The sequence below is a fragment of the Saccopteryx leptura genome, chromosome 8 (assembly GCF_036850995.1).
Source record: "Saccopteryx leptura isolate mSacLep1 chromosome 8, mSacLep1_pri_phased_curated, whole genome shotgun sequence".
NCBI lineage: Eukaryota > Metazoa > Chordata > Mammalia > Chiroptera > Emballonuridae > Saccopteryx > Saccopteryx leptura.
Genome location: NC_089510.1, coordinates 50,879,024 through 50,904,975, shown reverse-complemented (window position 1 = coordinate 50,904,975; position 25,952 = coordinate 50,879,024). Strand labels below are relative to the sequence as shown.

Below are 25,952 nucleotides of genomic sequence, written 5' to 3'. Positions count from 1 at the left end.
AACAACTGGGTGCATCTTATACAGTGATTGTAGAAGTGTGGCATTTCAAATGCCATAAATGGAACTGAGGACAAGGCAGTATATGAAGACAGTGATAAATCATTCAGACACAGATGAGAACAGGCTAATGGATGGGAGTTATGACAGTGATGAGGAGTTGTATGAATTTTATGATGAGTAAAACTTGAGTTCAATAACTTTATGCAATACATTATTTTTCAATTTTTGGGCCCCAAAATTAAGGTGCATCTTATACATGGGAAATACGATAATTTTTTTTTTTTCCTCTTCTTATGATAGGGACTCTATCTTCATTTTATAGGTGAGGGAAATTAAGGCTTAGAGGGTATGAGGAACATGCAGAGGGTCACACAACCTGTGTGAGCAGGATAACTGATTCCAAAGCCTAAGTGCTCTTACCCTGTGGGCCCAGGCATCACCACGTTCTTCATATCATAATCATCAGATAAGGTAGAGTAGCCTGACCAGGCGGTGGCTCAGTGGATAGAGCATCGGACTGGGATGCAGAGGACCCAGGTTCAAGACCCCGAGGTTGCCAGCTTGAGCGCGGGCTCATCTGGTTTGAGCAAAAGCTCACCAGCTTGGACCCAAGGTTGCTGGCTTGAGCAAGGGGTTATTCGGTCTGCTGTAGCCCCACGGTCAAGGCACATATGAGAAAGCAATCAATGAACAACTAAGGTGTCGCAACAAAAAACTAATGATTGATGCTTCTCATCTCTCTCCATTCCTGTCTGTCTGTCCCTGTCTATCCCTCTCTCTGACTCTCTCTCTCTGTCTCTGTAAAAAATAAAAAAGGTAGCGTAAAGGTTGGCATTCATATAAGAAAGTTTAGGAACCCAATCAGAGTACATGGCTAAATAGAAAACCAGTCTGTGTTGATACTTTTTGTTCTAGGGAGTTATCACTCACAAAGAAGCTTTCTGTCCCTTAGGTCTCTCCCATGTCAGAATTGTTGATCCAGAGTGAATTTAGGATGTTGGGAGCAGGGGCCAGGGATAGAAGTTACAGGAAGGTAGGCCCTACAGCCCTGATGGCAGCTTTGTGGAGTGATTCCCACCAACCTGGCCGCTTATATTTCACCATTCTAGAGATTCATGCTACAGCCATATGTCAGTTGACTGCTAGGTGCTGGTCGTCTGCTGTGGTGTCTGACTGACTTAGTAGGGAGCTGCTAATTTACTTATAGCTGGGTGAATGAAGAAATATGATGAATCTCCCTTTTACTTTCCCCTTGGTTAAAGCTGAAGGAATTGAAGAATCTGCAGCAGCAGTACTTAGAGATTAACCAGGAGGTCACTGAGTTACATCCACTGAAGGCTCAGCTTCAGGAATATCAAGATAAAACAAAGTCATTACAGATTATACAAGAAGAGCTCAAGCAGGAAAACCTCTCCTGGCAGCATGAGCTACGTCAACTCAGGTATGACGATCTCTGCTCTTTGGCTTCTTTTTCCAGTTTTCTATTTTTCTTTTTAAGTTTTTAATATGAAATAATTATAAATGTATATAGGAAGTTGTAAAAATAGTACAGAGAGCTCTCATGTGCCCTTCATGCAGTTTCCTCTAATGGTCACATCTTACTTAACTCTAATACAGTATCAAAAACAGGAAATTGACATTGGTATGATTTAAAGACCTAATTGTATTTCACCAATTTTATATTCATTTGAGTCTGTGTGTGTATAGTTCTCTGCAATCTTACCATATATGTAGATTCATGTAACTACCTCCACAACTCAGATATACATAACTGTTTGTTTCATCAACACAAATATGGCCCCTGTGCCACTAATTTATAGTCACGCTCTTACCCCTCCCTCCTCTCCACCCTCTCATCCCTAATCTCTGGCAGCTACTAATCTGTTCTCCATCTCTATAATATTGTCATTCTGAGACTGTTTTATAAGTGGAATCATACAATATGTAACCTCTTGAAATAAGCTTTTTTCACACATCATAATGCCCTTGAGATCCATCAACTTTGCTGTATGTTGTCAATAGTTCATTCTTTTTATTGACAAATTGTATTCCATGTTATGAATATATTGCTTTTAACAATTTACCCATTAAAGAACTTGAGTCATTTCTAATTTTTAGCTATTATAAACAAAGTTGCTATAAACATTTGTGTATAGATTTTTGTGTGGACAGTATGTTTTCATTTCTCTGAGATAATTACCCAGAAGTGCAATTGCTAGGTTATATGGTAAATATAATGTTTAGTTTTTTTAAAGGCTGTAAAACTATATTCCAGAATGACTATACCATTTTATATTCCAACCAGCAATATACGAGTGATCCATCTTCAATTTCAAATGCTGTGTCCTTGTCAGCATTTGATATTAATTAATATGTAATGTTTTAATTTGCATAATGGCTAATAATGTTGATCATCTTTTATGTGCTTGTGTAACAGTCCTTTATCCTTTTTGATGAAATGTTTGTTCATGTGTTTTGTCCATTTTTTCTATTTAGCTTATTATTTTTTTTTACTGTGGAGTTTTGAGAGTTCTTTATATATTCTAGATACAAGTTCTTTCTTTGTTAGACATGTGATTTGCCCGTATTTTTTTCTGTCTGCAGCTTACCTTTTTAATCTCTTTAACAAGGCCTTTTAAATTTTTGACATATACAATTTATTGCTCATTTTTCTCTTTATTCAGATTCATTCATTTCTCTTGTTTTCTCTCCAGTTCACTGATCCCTTTCATCTGTCACCTCCATTTTACTGTGGAGCCCACTGAGTTCCCTTTTTATTTTGCATATGGTACTTTTAAGTTCTAAAGTATTCATTCAGTTCTTCTGTATGTGTTCTATATTTTTGCTGAGGCTTTCTCTAGTTTTCTTTGTTTCCAGTGTGTTAGTAATTGCTTGTTGAAATATTTATATGACTGCTTTAAAATCCTTGTAATGTAATTCCACCATCTGTGTCATCTCATTGTAATCTGATGATTTTCTTTTGTTAATCAAATTTTGATTTCCCTGGCGGTTAAAATGTGACATCCTTGATTCTTATTATGGTGGGTTCAGTTATATCCTGAACATTTTGGAAATTGCTATAAGAATCGAAGTCTTATTTAAGTCGTCTGCTTTAGTGAACTTCCACTGATCCCACACCAGCAGGGGACGAGGGGCATGCCGCTTCACTGCCAGATGGAGGGTGAAGCCCAGAGGGTTCCACACTCAGCCTCCATTGATAGCTCTAAAGAGAAGGAGTGCCCCGATATTGCCAGGAAGAGGTGGAGTCCTGGCTCCCCGCTTGTACTGCACTGACAGCACAATCAGTGGGGAGGGTCATCTCATTACTGTACAGTGAGAGTAGAAGTCCAACCTGTGGTCTCTGTTGATACCACTGGGGGATGTGGAAGTCACCTTATTATTACTGGGCAGTGGTGAAAGTCCAGGCTCCCTAGTCAGTCTCCACTGACACTACAGAGGATGGTTGAGGAGGGGTATCTTGTTACCACTGCATAGTGCCCAAAGTCCAAACTTTCCTCTTGACCTTTTTTAATACTGCCTCTGCAGGGACAGGAAGGAGCTCTTCATTCCCTTCTTTTTTTTAATTTTTTTTATTTTTTTATTTTTTTGTGTTTTTCTGAAGCTGGAAACGGGGAGAGACAGTCAGACTCCTGCATGCGCCCGACTGGGATCCACCCGGCACGCCCACCAGGGGCGATGCTCTGCCCACCAGGGGGGGCGATGCTCTGCCCCTCCGGGGCTTCACTTTGCTGCGACCAGAGCCACTCTAGCACCTGGGGCAGAGGCCAAGGAGCCATCCCCAGCGCCCGGGCCATCTTTGCTCCAATGGAGCCTTGGCTACGGGAGGGGAAGAGAGAGACAGAGAGGAAGGAGGGGGGGGGGTGGAGAAGCAAATGGGCGCTTCTCTTATGTGCCCTGGCCGGGAATTGAACCTGGGTCCCCGCACGCCAGGCCAATGCTCTACTGCTGAGCCAACCGGCCAGGGCCTTCATTCCCTTCTTATGGATGAAGATGGATGCCCAGATCTCACTTGTTTTCTGCATGACACCCCAATAGGGGTGGGGTCGGTCAGAGAGAGGCACCTCTTTACCATTGGGTGGTGGCGGCAGTCCAGGTTACACACTTGGCTTTTCCTGATAGCACCTGGCAGGGAGGGTGAGGTGCATCTAGTTACCTCTAGGCAAGGATGTAATTCTGTTAACGGGATTGGGAAGGTACTGTGGGTTTTCCATGGTGTTCACCTGGAGGTGAGTGTCTCGCCAGGCTGCCCGTTCCTGGTGCACTGGCAAGGGGGCAGAGTGTTCTTGGCACTCAGTGTTTCCAGGCTGTAGGATATTCCAACACCCAGTTTCAGTTACATGGAATTAAAGAACCAGGTCATTCCTCAAGCACTAGGCTCCCTAGCTGGTACACCTCCTTTTCTTCATCTCTCTAAGTCTTGTTTGTTTTTGTATATAATTCCTAGGTTTTTTATGGTTGTTGTTTTGTTTTTTTAATCTATACTTAATGTGAGGAATAAGGAGAAATGCATCTATACTATCTTGTGTGGAACCAGTAATCTAACCCCCTTTCTTTTAAAGAAACAGATGAATTACTGCTACATGACACTATCAGGGCAGAAAAAAATTAAGACAGGAGCTGTAATTCTGCTTGGTTTTTTAATTCAGTGTTTTTAACAAATTTGACCCAAAGAAAAAAGGTAAAGCATAAATACTTAACAGCACATAAAAACAGGTCCTACTGTAACCTTATTGTTGGGACTTTATTACTATTTAGCTTAATATATGGTACATGCCATCTTATTAAATTAAACCCAGAGCTTTCAAGACTTGCTACTAAAAGGAGAATCTCCATGTTGAAAGGCACTGCCGATTAATCAGCAGCTGCTTTGGCTCACCAGTTGCTACAGGACAACCACAGGCAAGCAAATACAGAAAATAAGAGGTGCAGTCTACATTCCTCCCAGCTTACAAAGGGCAACCAGGATGATAGATGCCAATATAGTAAAGTAATAATTGTAACAACCAGAGGAGACCTCTTCGTGTATACAAGAGGTTTATTTCTTCATAGATCCTAGGTGTACATGCACTTTACTGATACGCTATTTCAAAATAAACCTTAAGCAAAGTATATAGAGGAAAGCGCTTTATAGAATTTGGTGATTTAAATTTTATGGAGTAAAGATTTTTGTTTATCATCATTATGAACGTTCTTATAAGTCAGTGGTAGTCAACCTGGTCCCTACTGCCCACTAGTGGGTGTCCCAGCTTTCATGGTGGGTGGTAGTGGAGCAACCAAAGTATAAACAAAAAGATAGATTTAACTATAGTAAATTGTTTTATAAAGATTTATTCTGCCAAAATTAGTGAAAATCCTACATAAAGTACTTGGTAAGTAGTTATTATTATAATATATGCTTTAACTCTGCTTTATAAATTTTATAAAGTAAAGTTACTTCCCTACTTTATAAATCATCAATACTGTGGAGCTGGTGGGCGGTTAGACAATTTTACTACTAACAGAGATACAAAAGTGGGCGGTAGGTATAAAAAGATTGACTACCCCTGTTATAAGTGAATGTATATCAAACTCATTCATTAAGATTGGCAGATTCCCAAGGTAATACAAGAACACATTTTTGTTTTGTTTTGATCAAATGATGATGATTTCAGAGAAGGTAAAACCTGTGTGTTTTTTTGCTCTCTGGGAATACAAATTTCTTCTGTTTATTCTTTCTGAAATTGAACCTCAAAAGAGAAGATAAATTGTCCCATTTTAACCTCAGCTGCCCCCACCCCCTCAGAGAATACTGCCCCTGCTTTATTTTGTTAGACTCTCCATTTATCATAAAGAGATGGGCTCTCGGTGTGTCATCCTTCAGATACACATTGATGCTGACTATTGACTAGGGCCTTCCAGAGATGATTGGTGTCACCTTGCTATCTCTCATATCTAGATCACCTGGACCTACAAAAATCTTAAGTGTCCAGTTACCAGTGTAAACCTACTGTGGTAGACTGCAAGTGGCAAAAAGCCTTTGTAGATTCCACGCTTAGCAAAAGGCTAAGTTCTTGCCCCTCCACCTCCATATTGGCTATGATGCTAAGTATTTGCACCCACTTCATTTGCTTGCTTAAGTTGCTGGAAGCAATTTACATGATCTTCCTCTCACCCTTTGTTTGTTCAGATGTTGGTTGATTTCACCTATGCATGGTGGGGGGGGGGATTCCTGTTTTTGCCTCAGATGTGTGACTTTGTATCAAAGACCTTCTTTGCATATGGCTATATAATAAAGCAGGGGTCCCCAAACTTTTTACACAGGGGGCCAGTTCACTGTCCGTCAGACCATTGGAGGGCCAGACTATAAAAAAACTATGAACAAATCCCTATGCACACTACACATATCTTATTTTAAAGTAAAAAAACAAAATGGGAACGAATACAATATTTAAAATAGAGAACAAGTAAATTTAAATCAACAAACTGACCAGTATTTCAATGGGAACTATGCTCCTCTCACTGACCACCAATGAAAGAGGTGCCCCTTCCGGGAGTGCGGCGGGGGCCGGATAAATGGCCTCAGGGGGCCGCATGTGGCCCGCGGGCCGTAGTTTGGGGACCCCTGTAATAAAGCATACTCGGGGCTATGGGGCACTTGGGTATTGCCATCAGCATTGAAGAGGCCTCCCAATCCCAGTGAGTCTATTTTCTTAATTCTGCCCTGTTCTCCCTGGGGACCCAGAGTTACTAGCTGCGCTGGTCCACAGCAACCTACAAAGGGCTGCAAAGCATTAAGGGCTTATTTTTCAGCCACCTGTTCCTCTTTATATTTCCTAAAAAGGGTATTCCTAAAGGGTACTTTATTTATAAAGTTGATCTTTGGGGAAGAGAAAAAGGGAGATAAGAAACAATTTCTGCCTTATTGATCCTTTTTGCCCTCATTTTCTCCCTTTCCACCTTTCTTTTAGCCTTTTTCTCTTTCCCTTTCACCTTTGGAAAGAAGCAAAATTATATATCAAGTGAATATGAGTAAATTTGGAAAGGAAAGGAAGACAGTTTACTTCATTGTTCGAGGGAAAAAGAATATGAAAACCGAGTTGATTTCACTGACATTAGGATCAGCTTCTTTAGCTAATCTTGGAGATGCCCTGCCCTGTCTTGCTTTTGAAATACTGGGGAGAAATGAGCTTTTTAACCATGAAAAAGTTGAAACATGTTATTCAATATTCTGTGGGCCTTGGGTTTGGCTTCTCAGGAGAGCCTGGATTTATACCATAACCCTTCTCTTCCACTTGTGGTTACTGTTTTGCTTATTCTGCTGTGTTCCTGTGCTCTCTTACTTAAGGGGTCAGTGTGGGATAGCCCTTTTTATGTCTGAGTTCTGTCAAGTAATTAGGTTTGTTCCTTAGCCCCATGCTCTACTGAGGGCTCTTTCCACACCATAACCATAGTAGCCTTGTAATAAAAATTTATTTTAGCCTGACCAGGCGGTGGCACAGTGGATAGAGCATTGGACTGGGATGCAGAGGACCCAGGTTCGAGACCCCGAGGTCATCAGCTTGAGTGCAGGCTCATCTGGTTTGAGCAAAAGCTCACCAGCTTGGACCCAAGGTTGCTGGCTCGAGCAAGGGGTTACTCGGTCAGTTGTAGCACCATGGTCAAGGCACATATGAGAAAGCAATCAATAAACCACTAAGGTGTCGCAACGAAAAACTGATGGTTGGCCCTGGCTGGTTGGCTCAGCAGTAGAGCGTCGGCCTGGCGTGTGGGGGACCCAGGTTCGATTCCCGGCCAGGGCACATAGGAGAAGCGCCCATTTGCTTCTCCACCCCCCCCCTTCCTCTCTGTCTCTCTCTTCCCCTCCCGCAGCCAAGGCTCCATTGGAGCAAAGATGGCCCGGGCGCTTGGGATGGCTCCTTGGCCTCTGCCCCAGGCGCTAGAGTGGCTCTGGTCACGGCAGAGCGTCGCCCCTGGTGGGCATGCCGGGTGGATCCTAGTCGGGCGCATGCGGAGTCTGTCTGTCTCTCCCTGTTTCCAGCTTCAGAAAAATACAAAAAAAAAGAAAAGAAAAACTGATGATTGATGCTTCTCATCTCTCTCTTTTCCTGTCTGTCCCTATCTATCCCTCTCTCTGACTCTGTTAAAAAAAAAATTTAGTTTATAAATTTTAGTTCTGCCTTTTTGAAAAATATTTTGACTATAATCCAAGTTATCTCCTAGGCAAGCAGGATTACTTCATAACAGATATGTATCAATTAGAAAATGACCTGATACAGTATACAGATGAAGTGTTGTAGAATTGAGCACCTGAAGCCTGGATAATTTTGTTAACCAGTGTCACCCCAATAAATTCAATAAAAGGGAAAAAAAGAAAATTACTTTTATTTGTAGAGAGAATGAAAAAAAAGTCAGATGCAATTCAGACCTTTTTTTTTTTTTTTTTGTATTTTTCTGAAGCTGGAAACGGGGAGAGACAGTCAGACAGACTCCCGCATGCGCCTGACCGGGATCCACCCAGCACGCCCACCAGGGGCCACACTCTGCCCACCAGGGGGCGATGCTCTGCCCCTCTGGGGCATCGCTCTGCCGTGACCAGAGCCACTCTAGTGCCTGGGGCAGAGGCCAAGGAGCCATCCCCAGCGCCCGGGCCATCTTTGCTCCAATGGAGCCTTGGCTGCGGGAGGGGAAGAGAGAGACAGAGAGGAAGGAGGGGGGGGTGGAGAAGCAAATGGGCGCGTCTCCTATGTGCCCTGGCCGGGAATCGAACCCGGGTTCCCCGCACAGCAGGCTGACGCTCTACCGCTGAGCCAACCGGCCAGGGCCTCAGACCTTCTATTATTGGAAAAAAATAGACATTAGTGCTATTGAACATGAAGAGATACTATAGAAATTTGCTTATTATTTTAATGGGGTTTTTTCAGGTATAGTATAGAGACAAGTAGAACTATACAATATGACAGAGGCAGTTTTTTTCTGGTGCTAAAGAACATTAGCTGGGATCAAACAGAATCCTCCCTCTTGGTCAAATTCAGGGAATAAATGAATAGAAACATCAGCTGCTAATATTTACTGAGTGATTACAATGTGCCACTCTCTATGTTTGGTTCATGACATAAAGTATCTCATTAAATTCCTACAATCCTAAGGAGTAGGTAGTTTATTCCTATTTTACCATAAGGTTCAGAGAGATTAACTTGAAATGTGAGTTTCATGCCTAGTGTGTGATAGAGCCGCTGTTTAAACCCAGGTCCATCAGACTCTACCGAGACAGCCTCATAGCCATGATGCTCCTGCATCACGCACGGCACTGCCTTTCTGAAAATCAGTGCTTTCCCGTTGCTTACAGAGGAGGTTTTATTGAGCGTGTGTTCAGTGCCTCACAGGATCTGACCTCATCCTCATTTTCTACCTATCTACTTGACACACTGTCGACTACAGCAAACAAAATTCACTCTTGTTCCTTTTACTCAGTTTGTTCCCAGAACCTGGAATGCTTTCCCCATTATGTAAACCTGAGTCATTGTTCAGGGTTCAGACTAAATGCCTGCTTTTCTGGGAAGTATTTCCCAGTATTTCCAGTTGAATTGTTTTTTACACTTTTAAGCCCTTTATTGACATATATACATTTAAAACAAATCACAGATCTTAAGTGTATAGTTTTATTTTTTCATAGTTTCCATAAATTGAACACTTTAATATAATGAACCCACATCAAGAAACATTATTTGTTTATTTGTCATTTATACTTCAATAAAGCTGAAAAATATAAAATTAAAATAAAAAAGAAACAATAACATCCCAGAAACAATCCTTTATGTCCCCTCCCAGTCACTGTATACCCAAAGAATAACCACTATCCTGATTTCTAACACCAAATACTTATTCTAAGTGTTGTTGGTATTCAATATTAGTTTCAGGTGTATAATAAATATAGTGATTTGACATATACCTCAGTGTGATGACCACATTGTCTAGTAACCATCTGTCACTGTGTAAACTTATCACAGTGGTATTGACTATATTTCCCTTCACCTTTTTTTTGACAGGAACAGAGACAGAGAGAGGGACAGATAGGAACAGACAGACAGGAAGGGAGAGAGATGAGAAGCATCAATTCTTCATTGTGGCATCTTAGCTGTTCGTTAATTGCTTGTTCATTGATTGCTTTCTCATATGTGCCTTGACTGGGGGTTACAGCAGGGTGAGTGACCTCTTGCTCAAGCCAGTGAACTTGGACTCAAGCCAGCGACCACAGGGTCATGTCTATGATCCCACGCTCAAGCCAGCGACTCTGAGCTCAAGTTGGTGAGCCTTGCTCAAGCCAGATGAGCCTGCACTCAAGCCGGCAACCTCGGAATTTCAAACCTGGGTCCTCCATGTCCCAGTTTGAGGCTCCATCCACTGTGCCACCACCTGGTCAGGCTCCCTTCACCTTTTTTAATCATCCGCCCATACTCCTTCCCTCTGGCAACCTTCAGTTTGTTCTCTGTATTTATGCGCCTGTTTTTATTTGTTTTGTTTGCTTTTTTAGATTCCATATATAAGTGAAACCATGCAGTATTTGCCCTTCTGTGACTTATTTCACTTAGCATAATACCTTCTAGGTTCATCCATGTTATTATTGCAAATGACAAGATTTCATTCATTTTTATTGATGAGTAATATTCCATTGTGTGTGTGTACACATATACATATATACACACACACCACATTTTCTTTATCTCTTCATTAATTAATGGGCACCTAAGTTGGTTACTTCTAAATCTTGTCTATTGTAGACAGTGCTTCAGTGAACATAAGGGTGTATGTATCTTTTCTAAGTAATGTGTTTATTTTCTGCAGATACTCAAAAGTGGAATTGCTGGGTCATAGGGTAGATCTATTTTTAGTTTTTTGAGCAATTCTTTATACTGTTTTCTACGGTGGCACCAGTGTGCATTTCCACCAGCAGTGCACCACTGTTCCCTTCTCTCACACCCTCACCAACAGTAGTTGTTTGTTGATTTATTACTGATAGCCATTCTGACTGCAGTGATAGCTCATTGGGTTTTGATTTGCATTTTCCTGATTATAGTGATGTTGAATCTCTTGTTTTAGTTTTGTTCCATCATCATGCTGCACGGTTCTGTTTACAATATAAATTTTTCTCTGATTTCATACTTACTACATCTCAACAGCCCATGGTTGTGTTTTAAATATGGAGTTGTCTTTATCTCACAAGTAGAGTTTTGTCTGATTATTTCATGTTTTTTCTAGGATGGAAAAGAGTTCCTGGGAAATGAATGAGAGACAGATGAAGGAGCAATACCTTATGGCTATTTCAGATAGAGATCAGCAGATCAGCCATCTGCAAAACCTTATGAGGGAATTGAGATCTTCCTCCCAGACTGAAACTTTCAAAGTACCATACCAAAAACAGGTGAGTAATTTTAATGCCAAGTGCTACTCAGGGCTAACCATTTCCTGGGACGCATCAGCTTCCGGCAAGCGAAGTGCCCATCTGTCACTATTAGGCAAGCCATCTTATGACTTCTGATGAGATGAACAGAGTTCCTGGGGGGAACTAAGCATGAACAGTCTTAGAGGAAGTTTTCATCAATGTTTATATCCCGGCAGGCATCTGAAGAGACATCAGCTTCCTTAGATGGCTCACAAAACCTAGTTTATGAGACAGAACTTCTTCGAACTCAGCTTAATGACAACTTAAAGGAAATTCACCAAAAGGAATTAAGAATCCAGTTACTGAACAGAAAGGTAAGTCTTTCCTGCTAGGCTGGAATTCAGTTTCTTGCTTCCGTGGCTGGAAGCAAGAAGCTAAATAGAAGCTGATTAACCCCAAGCTCCAGCATATCCTCAGGTACAGACATTCTACCTTTCTCGGAGCATGGGTTGCTCACCCCAAGCACTGGACACAGGGTCATTTTCCTTTCCTCGCTTTAGGAGAAAGTCCTTGGGTTAATTTGGAGACGTCCATTCATTAAGAGTAAAATAGCCAATTCCCTTAAGAAGCCTTCCTCCCCGGCATCATCTCCCCTTCTCTGTCACTCATTAATAATAATCACTTGTTAATAATAATATCCCACAAATCTCCCAACAAGCCCCTCTACACTTCCCACCAGTGTGTAACAGGGAAGAGTCTCAGGAAGGGGGAGGGAGACTTCTCAGACGTGATTAGCTGGCAAGAGCAGAGGTGAGAGGTCTGCTCTCTTGCGCTCCATCTGTGGGCCTCGCTGTGTGTCTGATATTCCAGAACTAAAGAAGCCAACTTGCTTTTCCCCAAACCCCAGCCTTGCCACTCCAGATACTCTAGGGAAGCAGGCTGGAGTGGACGGGACATACTTTTATAGGGAAGGGCCACTTTGCCATCTGGGCCCTCCTAACCATATCTTATAATTTCTTATTTGACGTTCTTGTAACTTGTAACTTTCTACAGTATTGAAGAATATTCCCAGAAATCTTATTGTATGAATTTTTAGATGATAGCTCTACCTCCAACCGTCTTAACCTCGGGGGATTAGAGTCATTTGTTAGTAACTTTAACTTGGATCCCGGCTACCATCCTCTTACATACCCGGGATGCCTTCCCTGTTAGGATGCTTGTGGGCTTCCTCTTCCTGGTCTTTCAGTAAGTCAGGTTTTCTGCTACTTCTCCCAAATTGTTTTCCCTTCTCAGTCAAAAAATTCTGAGTTTTCTCACTTTGATGGAACCCACAGTACCATTGTTCTAGCCTAAGTACTCTTTATACCAGGGGTCCCCAAACTACAGCCTGCGGGCCACATGCGGCCCCCTGAGGCCATTTATCCGGCCCCGCCACACTTCTGGAAGGGTACCTCTTTCATTGGTGGTCAGTGAGAGGAGCATAGTTCCCATTGAAATATTGGTCAGTTTGTTGATTTAAATTTACTTGTTCTTTATTTTAAATATTGTATTTGTTCCCGTTTTGTTTTTTTACTTTAAAATAAGATATGTGCAGTGTGCATAGGAATTTGTTCATAGTTTTTTTTTTATAGTCTGGCCCTCCAATGGTCTGAGGGACAGTGAACTGGCCCTCTGTGTAAAAAGTTTGGGGGCCCTTGCTTTATACTGAAACAGTCCTGTGGGACGGTGCTTATCCAGTCCTCTATCAGTTTTCTCAACCACTCGAAGAGAAAAATGCCCCTTCAATGCAGCTATGTGATACCAATCAAAGTCTTCGCGAGAACCAGCAGCACTACAGTAACCTTTATAATCACTGTGCAGTCTTGCAGAAGCAAATTTAGGAGCTACAGGCGGTGAGTAAGAAGAAGTTGGAGGCTGGGAAAAGTTATGAAACTGAGTGTAAATAAGCAGCGTTGAGGAGGCCAGTGTGTTCAGGCTGAAGATTATTAGGTGTGATGGAAGAAAGTGAGAGAGTAAAGGGGAGTTAATTGAAATGGGAATAAGGTCTGGGAAAAAATTAAAGAAGGGATTAGAAGAAAAAAGATTAGTGAGGCAGTAGGAAAGAAATCAAAAAGCGAGTGGATAATCTTTAAAACGAGTGGAAAACAGTGATGATGGAGGCTTTTGGAATTCTGAAAATAGGAAAACTTTGATTTTGCTTCAAGAAATAAGAAAGCTGTAGGGAGATTTAGATCTGAGGAATGAAGTAGGCAGAGCTGTTGGCAACAGTGGAATGGAGTCCATTGTTGAAATTGGAGGAGATTGAGAATTATTATGAAGATAAATAGGGCAGGAAAGACAGAGAACAGGTTTGCAAGAGATTGTTGAACAAGGGAAGGATCAGAGTACCTTCTGGAAAATCCACGAGCCTCTACTGGAAGAAAGATTTCAGTGGTAAGTCTTTAAAGTTTTGAGCAGAGAGATTCAAGAATGAGATTCTGGCCTGACCAGGCGGTGGCGCAGCGGATAGAGCGTCCGACTGGGATGCGGAGGACCCAGGTTCAAGACCCTGAGGTTGCCAGCTTGAGCGCGGGTTCATCTGGTTTGAGCAAAGCTCATCAGCTTGGACCCAAGGTCGCTGGCTCAAGCAAGGGGTTACTCGGTCTGCTGTAGCCCCACAGTCAGAGCACATATGAGAAAGCAGTCAATGAACAACTAAGGTGTTGCAATGAAAAATTGATGATTGATGCTTCTCATCTCTCTCCATTCCTGTCTGTCTGTCCCTATCTATCCCTCTCTAACTCTCTGTCTCTGTAAAAAAAAAAGAATGAGATTCTAGAATAAAATTAATTGAGAGTTATATGTAGGAGATTAATCTATTAGAGTTAAAGATTCTTTTTTTTTTTAAGATTTTATTTATTTAGAGAGGGATAGATACGGACAGACAGATGGGAACGGAGAGAGATAAGAAGCATCAATCATCAGTTTTTCATTGTGACACCTTAGTTGTTCATTGATTGCTCTCTCATATGTGCTTTGACCGTGGGGCTACAGCAGACCGAGTAACCCCTTGCTCAAACCAGCAATCTTGGGTCCAAGCTGGTGAGCTTTTGCTCAAACCAGATGAGCCTGCGCTCAAGCTGGCGACCTCAGGGTCTCAAATCTGGATCCTCCGCATCCCAGTCCGACGCTCTGTCCACTGCCCCACCGCCTGGTCAGGTGATTCTCGCTTCTAAATCTGTACTTGAAGAGAATTACAAGCAGAGGTATCTCCAAGATTTCTTATTCCCTTTGATGTTAAGCGGGTTCTCCTTTTGCCCTGGTTCAGTTTCTTAAGTACTTTCATCACTGAATTGCTAAGTTTCTTTTTCTAGGGGGCACCAAATACGGATATTGCGCTAGGAGCTCCCCAGGAAATGAATGGAGCTCACAGGAAGAGTGAGACTGAAGAAATGAAGGACCCACAACTAAGGTAGGGAAGCCACTCAGTCCTCCAGCACCGTGACGCACACCGAAATCGGACAGTCATCTAGATTGAACTGGAGTCCATTATATGGATCCGATATTTCATCTCATCTTATTGGCCTCTCAGAATTAATGTGAGGATTAAATAGTAACAATTATAACTAACGAATTAAATATAAAAAATTTGTAAAGCAAAAACAGTAGCACCATCACGTACACACATTTACACCACTAATCCAGTGGTATTCAAATGAAAGATATTTATTCAGTCCCTAAAATCACTTAAGATATTTTCTTTATCTTCAGTATATCACTCTGCAGTTGTGCTTTTAATATATCCTTTGTGTTTGTACAAGCTTCTGTACATTTTCCTGCATTATAACCTTATGAAGACTTGAAATTCCTTGTATCAGCAACTGCGATCTGCATCTAGTGATGCTGTTTGTTTTCTCTTTGTCCTGAAGTTTAACAGAAGCCCAGAAGGAGCTGAGCAACACTAAACAGGAGGTGAATGATTTAAAGAAACTTCTGGATGAAGAACGAGACCAAAGAGTGGCTGCTGAGAGCGCCCTCTCGGTGGCTGAGGAGCAGATCAGACGGTAAAGGGCTGAGGGACACCCGTGTTCCCCTCTGGTCCGTGGACCTTCCCGCAGCCAGACTGGGGAATAATTAGGATCTAATTCTCACCTTTTTTTTTTTTTTTTTTTGCATTTTTCTGAAGCTGGAAACAGGGAGAGACAGTCAGACAGACTCCTGCATGCGCCCGACCGGGATCCACCCGGCACGCCCACCAGGGGCGACGCTCTGCCCACCAGGGGGCAATGCTCTGCCCATCCTGGGCGTCGCCATGTTGCGACCAGAGCCACTCTAGCGCCTGAGGCAGAGGCCACAGAGCCATCCCCAGCGCCCGGGCCATCTTTGCTCCAATGGAGCCTTGGCTGCGGGAGGGGAAGAGAGAGACAGAGAGGAAAGCCTGGCGGAGGGGTGGAGAAGCAAATGGGCGCTTCTCCTGTGTGCCCTGGCCGGGAATCGAACCCGGGTCCTCCGCACGCTAGGCCGACTAATTCTCACCTTGAGATGGGTGCTGCAGTGACTTGAGAGTCATTGTAGTCACTTAAGACTGTAGTTTTGGAATCTAGGAGGCCTGCACTTTCCAGAGCAGTTGTTCTTAGAGAAGAAGAAGAATATCACCCTTCATTGACAGTTTATTTCATGTGGGGTGAAACAAGGTATCTTTTATATCCCAACAATAACTCCGAGGTAGGTGTAGGATTCTTTAGAGAACCAGTTAAATGGCAGCCCCATTCCTATCTGAGATCTGAATCAATTGAAACTTTTTTACAAAGATTAAATATATGGCAGATTAAGAGACCACTTCACAAAGCTGATATAAAAGAATCTAGCTTTTGATTTGTTAGCAAATGCACTTCCTAACTCTGAACTTCCTCCCCTCACAGTTACAGGCCGTGTTAGGTCAAGGTAGACTTGCTTACAGGAGAACCCACGCTTGTAAAATTAGAACAGCAAATTATGCTTCTTTTGGGAAGTTTGCTCCAAGTGTGATTTGAGAGTTCTACATATCCCAAGTTCCTTATTGCCCACTCACCAGTCAAGAGAATCGCTATGCAAAAGAGAGTAGAGAGTGGCTACAATTATTTTGCTGCTGGATGTCCCTTTTCCTGGAAAGAAACATTAAAAGCAGGCTATTTTATTGTAGCCGGTGGGAGATGGGATAGCCACCTACAAACATTGTCTCTTTCCTCAGAGTGGCATTTTGTGATATTAATGGCTTGCAAAGTTTAGGTGGCAGAGGGGAAGCCCCAGTGAGCAGGTCTTATTTAAAATAACATTCTTTCCCAGCCAGCATATGCACAACTTCTTAATTTTCATCACTCCTTTGCGCCTTTGTGTGCAACTTTGAGGGTGGGCTCTGGAGATACCACAGTCTTACTGTCTCCGCTGAGCATCTTCAGGCCTCTGCACCCATGGATGTTTCTCTGCTGCTTGCTGTGGACTTGCTTAGACCTGTGAAACTCAGCCCTTTGAGGGGGGGTCTCTTCCTCATGTGTAATTAACCTGTTCCAAGCCAACCTGAAACTAGTGCAGGGTGATTCTTGAGTCTGTGGGCTCACCACATACATCCAGACTTTGTCCCTCCACAGTTCTCTTTGGCCCAGATGTGGAATGGAAATAGAGGTAGCCAGTCAAGTACGCCTACCTAGGCCTGTTACTGTCATTTTAATCAGACCTTCATGTGCCTCTGTAGTGTGTGTGGAACGCAATGGACTTGCAATTTAAAAGCAGCCAGCACTGTTTGGCTCACCAGTACGTACCTACAATCATCTCCTCCTTCCTCAGCCTAGCCTACAGAGTTGACAGACTGACCTACATAGCAGCATAGACTAGGCTGTTCCAGATCAAGTCTGTCCCATTTATCCCGTGCAGGAACAGACGAAAGTGTACTCTGCAGTCGGCACGTCTCACGAGAGGAAAACAGGCAGACGGACCTAGGCTGAGCTTTCCAGTTTTTGTTTCCAGACTCACAAATCAGATTGAAGTGTTTCTTGTCGCCTGGAGGAAAGTGTGTGACTGCAGAGAGGCCAGGAGCAGCAGGCTAACGGCTATCCCTCCATTGGGGGAAACATCAGAGGGCCATTCTTCCCACCACAATTAAAACATGCCTTCCTCAAGGCAAATGCCTGATCAGATGTGCTGTGTTGCCTGCAGCTTCTTTGATATGGTCCTTGTTTTTGGGAAGGAACCATTGAGTGGGTAAAGGCAGCTTCTTCTTTAAATGGAGAAGTTCTAGTATTAAATAAACAAGTCAGCAAAAAAAAAAAACAAACCCCAAAACAAACCCAGAAAGCAGTAAAGGCTGCCATTCAGTTTAATTCTTTGATGCTTTTGCCCATTAGCCTTTAATAAATGGAAAATAAAATTAGTGACTTTCTGTAAATCAGGTGTGGTGTAGTGGAAAAAGAGAGCATGTTGTTTAGAGGTAAATGTGGGTTTTGAATTCTGTTACTGGCTGTGCCACCAATGACAGTTAATTTTACCTCTTCCAGCCTTATTTGAAGAAAATAACACTAGCTTCAAAACCTGAAGATGAAATGGCTGTAAAGCACCCAGTCCAGCATCTGATAGGGAGTAGGCAGGCAATTCCTGGCAGTTACTTCCTGGCAGCACCTTTTACCGCCACTGAAAGAAACCTGCTGCCTGGACACTGGGCACGGGCGGGGGTTTGCGAGCAGCCTTTGCTGCAGGTCCCCGGTGCCTGGGCACTGGGCACGGATGGGGTGTGAGAGCAGCCTTTGCTGCAGGTCCCCGGTGCCTGGGCACTGGGCACGGATGGGGTGTGAGAGCAGCCTTCGCTGCAGGGCCCCGGTGCTACAGCATGGGGCAGGTTGGCTGGGCTGACTTCGCCCCATCCGCCTCCCATGTTGTGAACCAGTGCCACGTCTCTCTATTTTTTCTCAACACAGGTTGGAGCACAGTGAATGGGACTCTGCCCGGACTCCTCTCATTGGCTCCTGTGGTGCTCAGGAGCAGAAGGTGTTAATAGACATTCCAGGCAACAGTTGTCGAAGGGTAAGAAGGGAAGAAGGGTGGAGAGGGTACTGTTCTACCCTACAGGGCCAGCTGTGTTGAGGCAAGGGGTCAGAGAGGAGGAATGTGGAATGCCAGGCACTGCGCACCAGGTGGGGCTGAGGCTGGGAGAACATGGGAGGCTGGAGGACACTGGGGGACTTTCTCTCAGATCTCTTCTACAGGGGTTGGGGAAGGAAAAGGGACATCTCTCTCTCTACAGGGTTAAACTCAGACTGCCACATTTCTCTTTCAGTCATGGAGCGGTGCTGGGTGGAAGCGAGTCCTCCGTTCAGTGTGCTATTCCCGGACCCGAGTGCGTCTGCTGGCGGCCGTCTACGTTTTAATGATTCATGTCCTATTTATTTTATGTTTCACGGGCCATCTGTAAACTTCATTCTCGTCTTTTGACTACTCCTCTCGGAACTTGGAATTTCCTAATCCCCTTTGGTCCTGTGAAGAGAAGCTGAGAGAAGTGTTTTTTAGCCAGAAGGGAGGCTCCAATAAACCTAATAATCAAAGTCCAGTATCATTTTGATTGATACTTTATTTGCTTCATTTACCTTATATTTTCTGCTGCTTCAAGGGGAAGGTGGACCCATCGTAATCAATTTCTGGGAGACATTATCTCATAGGATCTCTGATTAGGTTTCCTGGCTGGGAGCTGAAGAAGTAACTCCCTAGGGTTAGAGCTGTTGGATCACAGGGAAGGACATCTCCTTCTCTGGCTGTCCAGACGTCATTGGTATAAGATTCGTGGTCCTCAGCTGTAAGGAGAGGATCCCAACACTTATGCCCTCGATCGTGTGTATACAAAGGTACTGAGTGGCCCATGCCTTTCCTGTCACTGACAGGCAGGAAGTACTGGCTGTATAGACAAGGGATTCAGCTGCTTGTCACTCTGCATTACTTGGGTATGCCTGAAATTCAGGAATATTGTAGAGCCCTACGACAGTACACTAGGAGCCAGTCCTAGGGAGGCATTGACCTCCAGCCAAGGCGATCTGACTGGTTGGGAGACCTCGCCTAGCCTCTTAGCCTCTCGAACACTAAACTGCTTTGCTGTTAGTAACAGTTATCCTACTTTCTCAACTTCATGTTCATCTCTCTGTGGTAACAGAGCTAAGGAAAATGGAGGGCTAGTTTGGAGAAGACAAAGTGTTTAAATCTAGGCCTGAGAGTGACGGCAGGATCGAGTTCCATTTGTGCCTGTCCCTGCCTCCCCCCACCTCAGCCCTTCTCTGTTGATTATTTTCTCTTCACGCATATGATGTCTTCCCAGCCTGTTCTCACCGCCCAAAGAGGAGAGAAAACTAATGAACTGACTGATCTGCTCTAATCATCTGTTCTGTGGTGACCAAATATTGGTCACCCCAACCCAGGAACTTTCCTGAATAACTGTAAAATAATAAAATTATTTTCAGAATGAAAAACTGGTGGTGTGTGTGTATAAATACATGGGTGCTTCCATTCATGCGTTCGCGTGCTGAGGGGAAGAAGGGAGATAGGGGATGTAGGAGCGGGGTAGCCAGGGATGGGTAGAGGGATAGAAGCTCTACGTGGTCAGGCTTCCTTCTCACTGACCAGCATCAGTAACGGCTACATGTGTCCTTCCAGCCTAGCTACTAGACGCCAGCCAGGGTAAGGAAGGAGAGGGAGGCAATTTCATCCTAACACAGAGCCAAACAAGGTGGGCCAGTGCCTGGGAGAACTCTTACCTGGTGCATATTGAAAACACGGGTGGCCCTGGCTGGTTGGCTCAGTGGTAGAGCGTCGGCCTGGCGTGCAAGAGTCCCGGGTTCGATTCCCGGCCAGGGCACACAGGAGAAGCGCCCATCTGCTTCTCCACCCCTCCCCCTCTCCTTCCTCTCTGTTTCTCTCTTCCCCTCCCGCAGCCGAGGCTCCATTGGAGCAAAGATGGCCCGGGTGCTGAGGATGGCTCTGTGGCCTCTGCCTCAGGCGCTTGAATGGCTCTGGATGCAACAGAGCGACGCCCCCTGGTGGGCGTGCCGGGTGGATCCCCGGTGGGGCGCATGCGGGAGTCTCTCTGACTGCCTCCCTGTTTCCAGCTTTGGAAAAGTGCAAAAGAAAAAAAAAAAAGAAAAGAAAAGAAAACATGAGGCCTCCAGGAGTCCCTCTGGGTAGTCTAAGGCTAGGCATTACTATGTATTTATATTAAGTTGCTGCTTGAGGAAAGCTAGCTCAGTTTTTCAAGGTATAATAAGTGAATTGAACCAAATCTACCTGTCTTCAAAGCTCATGCTATTTCTATGTGCAACAAACTGCTCACTGCCTCTGCTTGGGACAAACATGGGACATTTGCTAAGGAGAGATGAAATTCCTTGGGGTCCTCTCTAATGTTAGGGTTTCTCTAAAAACTCCCTGGACAGTGTATCAACATCTGGTCAGATCATTCCTATTTTCATCACTGAATTGGGATCACAGTGATCTAAAAGATTTTTCTCCTTCTACAATTTTACTTTTTCTTAAAATAATTTTGATGCTGCCACAATAAATAAGTAATGAAATAGGAGAGATCATTAAATAAACCTCCCTACCCCAAGCACAGATTCCTTAGATTTGGAAGTGACTAAAGTCTTACTTATTTCTAATGCAAAAATCCCCTCCTTAGACTAGTTTCATCTAGTCTTTTCTTAAATCCACTGGGGAGTTTATTTCAGAGCAAGTAAGGTCACAACACCTCAATCAAGATTAAGAGAAGCTAGTTTGACTGATGATAGCACAGTAGATGGAGCATTAACCTAGGATGCTAAGGACTCTGGTTTGAAACCCTCAGGTCACTGGCTTGAGCACAGGCTTATCCAGCTTGAGTGCAGTTACTTGCTTGAGCATGGAATTATAGGCATGACCCTGTGGTGGCTGGCTTGAGTCCAAAGGTCACTGGCTCAGCTAAAAGCCCCCTGGTCAAGGCACATATAAGAAGCAATCAATGAACAACTAAAGTGACACAACTATGAGTTGATGCTTCTCATCTCTCCCTTCCTGTCTGTCTCTCACTTGAAGAAAAAGAAAAGTGTTAGGAGAGGGAGGTTAGGTCATACTATGACAAACACCCCCTAATTTTCAGTAGCTAAAACCACAAAGGATTACTTTCTAATCAAAGTCTCCAAGTCCCTCACAAAACAGTGTTGTCATTCTCAGTTGGGGACCCTGCCACTGCGTGACTGAGGACGGACCTACTGGAAAATTGCAGGTGGTAGGCACTGGGCCAAAGGATTGCTCTGGTCTTCAAATCGCCACCAGAAAGTGATGCATTTCATTACTCATCTCATTGTCCAAGACAAGTGACCTGGGCAAGTCTGACTTCAAAAAGGAGGGAGGTGGCCCTGGCCGGTTGGCTCAGCGGTAGAGCGTCAGCCTGGCGTGCGGGGGACCTGGGTTCGATTCCCGGCCAGGGCACATAGGAGAAGCGCCCATTTGCTTCTCCACCCCACCCCTCCTTCCCCTCTGTCTCTTCCCCTCCCGCAGCCAAGGCTCCATTGGAGCAAAGATGGCCCGGGCGCTGGGGATGGCTCCTTGTCCTCTGCCCCAGGCGCTAGAGTGGCTCTGGTCGCGACAGAGCGACGCCCCGGAGGGGCAGAGTATCGCCCCCTGGTGGGCAGAGCGTCGCCCCCTGGTGGGCGTGCCGGGTGGATCCCGGTCGGGCGCATGCGGGAGTCTGTCTGTCTCTCCCTGTTTCCAGCTTCAGAAAAATAAAAAATAAAAATAAAAAAAAAGGGAGGGAGGGGCAGCAAACCATGAACAGTAGTACAGAATGCCCCAGACCTCCCATCGTCTGGCACCGTCAAAGTGGCTTCAGACTTCTTCCTGCTGTGTGCAACCGAGTCTTTCTATCGGTTAGCTCAGTCTCCTCACTGTCCCCTAAACCATCTGACTTTTTCTCCCTCCATGTCTTTTTGCCTTTCCCCTGTGACTTATTCCCTTCCATCATTCAATTGATCAATATTTATTGGAACACCTACTATATGCAAACCCCAGTTTTAAGTGCTGTGGGTAAAACTGAGTTTTTATAAAAGTGAGTTTCTGTTTAAATCTTTCTGTACAAGATTCACATAAAGGCATTTTTCCCATTAAGCCTTTATTATTATTATTATTATTTATTATTATTATTATTATTATTATTAATGAGTTCAGAAAGTGAGAAAGAAACATGGATTTGTTAAGCCACTTATTTATGCATTTATGGCTTGACTCTTGTATGTGCCCTGACTGGGGGTTGAACCAAGCCTTACTTGATTACTTCAGCCAATACCAAACTGTCTACATTCCTCAACTATCACACACGCAATTGCCTGCCTATCTAAGACACGAATGCTGTTCTATAGCATTATGTTATGCTTTCCGGTTGAATGTTTTGCTTCCCTGACCAGATATAAACAGAGTAAGAGCATTTTTTTTAACTTCCCCATGACCCTCCAAGCCTTGCAAAAGACTAGGCAGAGAAGCATTTAGTCCTTTTTTGTTCAAGTGCCTAAGCAGAAGTAACTGACTCAAACTTCAGGAAGTAGCTGTGAGGACACGAAGGCAGGAAATGACAGAAAACCTGAACACGGAACTGAAGCAGCAGCTCATTTTCTTGCTCAGAAGTAGCGGCAGCTAGAAAAGGAGCCCAGTGTCGCTGTGAAGAGCTGGGAGCTGAGAGCAGACACTCGCGCTGTTGGAGGTGGGCACTCTGAGCGGTGGGAAAGGGAGCAAGGTGAGATCTGGGGAAGCGGGAACCTACCTGGCTGTTAGTCCTGTTGACAGATGGAGTCGGTGCTAGTAGGCTTTTAACCTTTTATGGCCAGAAGGCCTGGGTGGGAGCGGTTGTGGATAATGAGCATCTGGGGGTGCAAAGTGGGGGGCTGGAGCCCAGGGAACATGATTCAGGAGCCATCCAATCCAGGACCCTTGGTTTCTGCTGAAAGTCTACAACCCTGTCTTAGGGCTGGTTGCTCCCAGTCACTGAGTTGGGAGAGTTGGGAGGAGGACCCGAGGAGGTGAGACCAAGTCTCTGCTCTTGGGGACTGTATGATCTAGCAGGAAGACACAATTCACATAAAAGACATTGTGACCGATCAGGAAGCACTTGCTCATGTACGCCAGTGCTGAGAACCGAGTATGGGTGGAGGTCAAATGATGGTGTGACTAGGGGTAGTTTCTCATTGTGTGATCACAGAATCCCAGGATGTCAGAAATGGATGGGACTTTATAGATTAGCTAGGTTAACCTCTTCATTTAGTTTTCCTTTGGGGAAAACTGAGTATCTGAGACATTCAAGGATTTAACAGATTATTTAAGTCAGTATTTGTAAATTGCCTACTCTGGTACCTGACAAATAAGTACATACTCTTTGTTGATTCCCTTACCCATGTTCCCACAGCGGCTTAGTAACATAGCTGGGGTATCTTCTGACTCCCTGTCCGTCGTCTTCACTGATGCTATAAGGCAGCCTTGTGATGAGGCCCTTGTTAGCACATGATATTCTAGGCATCATGCCCTTTCATGCTCTATACCAGTGGTCCCCAACCCCCGGGCCGCGGACCGGTACCAGTCTGTGGGCCATTTGGTACTGGTCCGCAGAGAAAGAATAAATAACTTACATTATTTCCGTTTTATTTCTATTTAAGTCTGAATGGTGTTTTATTTTTAAAAAATGACCAGATTTCCTGTTACATCCGTCTAAGACTCACTCTTGACGCTTGTCTTGTAAGTTCAGCAATTATATTTAAAATACCACAGTTTTTATGCTGGTCGCATAATTTTTTTTTTACTTTGATTTTTTTTTTTTTTAAAGACTTTATTTATTCATTTTAGACAGGAGAGAGAGAGAGAGAGAGAGAGAGAGAGAGAGAAGGGAGGAGCAGGAAGCATCAACTCCCATATGTGCCATGACCAGGCAAGCCCAGGGTTTCAAACCGGTGACCTCAGCATTCCAGGTCGACGCTTTATCCACTGCGCCACCACAGGTCAGGCTGGTTGCATAATTTTATTTTGTGCATTTATTCGTCCCACCCTAAAGGTCAGTCCGTGAAAATATTTTCTGACATTAAACCAGTCTGTGGCCCAGAAAAGGTTGGGGACCACTGCCCTATGCCACGTTACTCTCCAGTCTCCCACCTTGCTTCCCTATTTCTGGCAGTAGCTCAAGGATATTCACTTGTCTCTGTGTCATAAACTTCCTTTTGTTTCAAAAATACACAAGGACAGAAGATTTCTGGGAGAGTCCGGCTGAGGCCTTGGAGGAAGAACAGGAAAGAGAACAGGACCCCAGTCCTCATTGCTGCCCTGTTGTTCCAAAATACTTCAGAAACGCCTCCTGTCCAGGTGTCTGTGTGAACTCCTTTTGTTGCAGAGCAGCCCAGGAGCTATGGCCCAGCTCTTGTCTACCTACCCGCCACCCCTGCATCCGTAATTGCTGCCCCACAGGGGAAGGTAGAGCTGGTCTCAGCAGTGACTCATCCCACAGTGCAGCTGACTTAGTCAATACTTCTCCAACATCCTCTTTGTATCTCTTTAACCAATCTACCACAGACTTCCCTTGGGCTGGTTTCTAAGTCATTTTTCAAAGAGCATGGAAAAGGAGTTTTCAAGTGGAGAGGAAAATCAGAGTCTGAGGGTCTGGGTGGAAGCGCTGCTGTGTCCCGTTAGTGGTTGTAAGGCAGACTGCTTTAAGAGACAGTGAAGAGCATGGGAAAGACCAATGGGATGAAGAGTGTGAGCAGGGAACAACGGGCAGGGGAGTTGCCAGCTAGCACGTGGTATCAGAGTCAAGTGGTCTCACAGCCACCTGAGCAGATGCGCAGTGTGTTTCTTCTCCCCGTCGAGATCCAGGATCCCACAGATGTGGAGCCCCTGTGCAGCTCCCCCTCTGCACGGTGGGCAGGGCCAGTGGAAACAGGGCGGTGCCCCAGCGGAATAACAACTCATAGCCCTTCAAGCTGGTGTTCTCTACAGTTCGTTATCATTTATTAATAAAAATCTGATAACTCCTAATGTTCAAAACGAGGGATTTATTACATGCCATTTTGGCTCAGTTGTCTTCTTTTGAAATATACAGTAATTAAATTTTTTTAATATAATTTTATTTTTTTAATGGGGTGACATCAATAAATCAGGATACATATATTCAAAGATAACAAGGCCAGGTTATCTTGTTCAATTATGTTGCATACCCATCACCCAAAGTCAGATTGTCCTCTGTCACCTTCTATCTAGATTTCTTTGTGCCCCTCCCCCTCCCCCTCTTCCTCTCCCTCTCCCTTTCCCCCCCTCCCCCTGTAACCACCACACTCTTATCAATGTCTCTTAGTTTCACTTTTATGTCCCACCTACGTATGGAATAATGCAGTTCCTGTTTTTTTCTGATTTACTTATTTCACTTCGTATAATGTTATCAAGATCCCACCATTTTGCTGTAAATGATCCGATGTCATCATTTCTTATGGCTGAGTAGTATTCCATAGTGTATATGTGCCACATCTTCTTTATCCAGTCATCTATTGACGGGCTTTTTGGTTGTTTCCATGTCCTGGCCACTGTG

General features: G+C 44.2%; 2 protein-coding genes and 1 non-coding gene across 7 annotated transcripts in view; 2 read left to right on the top strand and 1 right to left on the bottom strand.

Moving 5' to 3' along the window:
* Positions 1-19,842, top strand: part of GOLGB1 (golgin B1) — a 69,287-nt gene extending 49,445 nt beyond the window's left edge. For 4 of the 5 annotated variants that reach the window (XM_066347614.1, XM_066347613.1, XM_066347612.1 and 1 more), the window contains 7 exons: positions 1,263-1,441; positions 11,257-11,419; positions 11,617-11,754; positions 14,734-14,831; positions 15,289-15,423; positions 18,307-18,429; positions 18,674-19,842. In XM_066347614.1, the coding sequence (XP_066203711.1) occupies positions 1,263-1,441; positions 11,257-11,419; positions 11,617-11,754; positions 14,734-14,831; positions 15,289-15,423; positions 18,307-18,429; positions 18,674-18,800 (963 nt within the window). In that variant the 3' untranslated portion in view covers positions 18,801-19,842. Of the gene's footprint in view, positions 1-1,262; positions 1,442-11,256; positions 11,420-11,616; positions 11,755-14,733; positions 14,832-15,288; positions 15,424-18,306; positions 18,430-18,665 lie in introns of all 5 variants that reach the window. The other variant, XM_066347611.1, reaches the window with a different exon arrangement.
* On the bottom strand, positions 8,747-8,822 carry TRNAS-GCU (transfer RNA serine (anticodon GCU)). The gene has a single exon. It is a non-coding gene; the product is annotated as a tRNA-Ser (tRNA).
* A 3,047-nt stretch (positions 19,843-22,889) lies between the features above and the next one.
* The window catches only part of HCLS1 (hematopoietic cell-specific Lyn substrate 1), a 41,684-nt gene continuing 38,621 nt past the window's right edge, over positions 22,890-25,952 (top strand). Inside the window, exon 1 of the mRNA XM_066347538.1 lies at positions 22,890-23,093. The gene's annotated coding sequence lies outside the window, so the exon portion shown is untranslated. The remainder of the gene's footprint in view (positions 23,094-25,952) is intronic.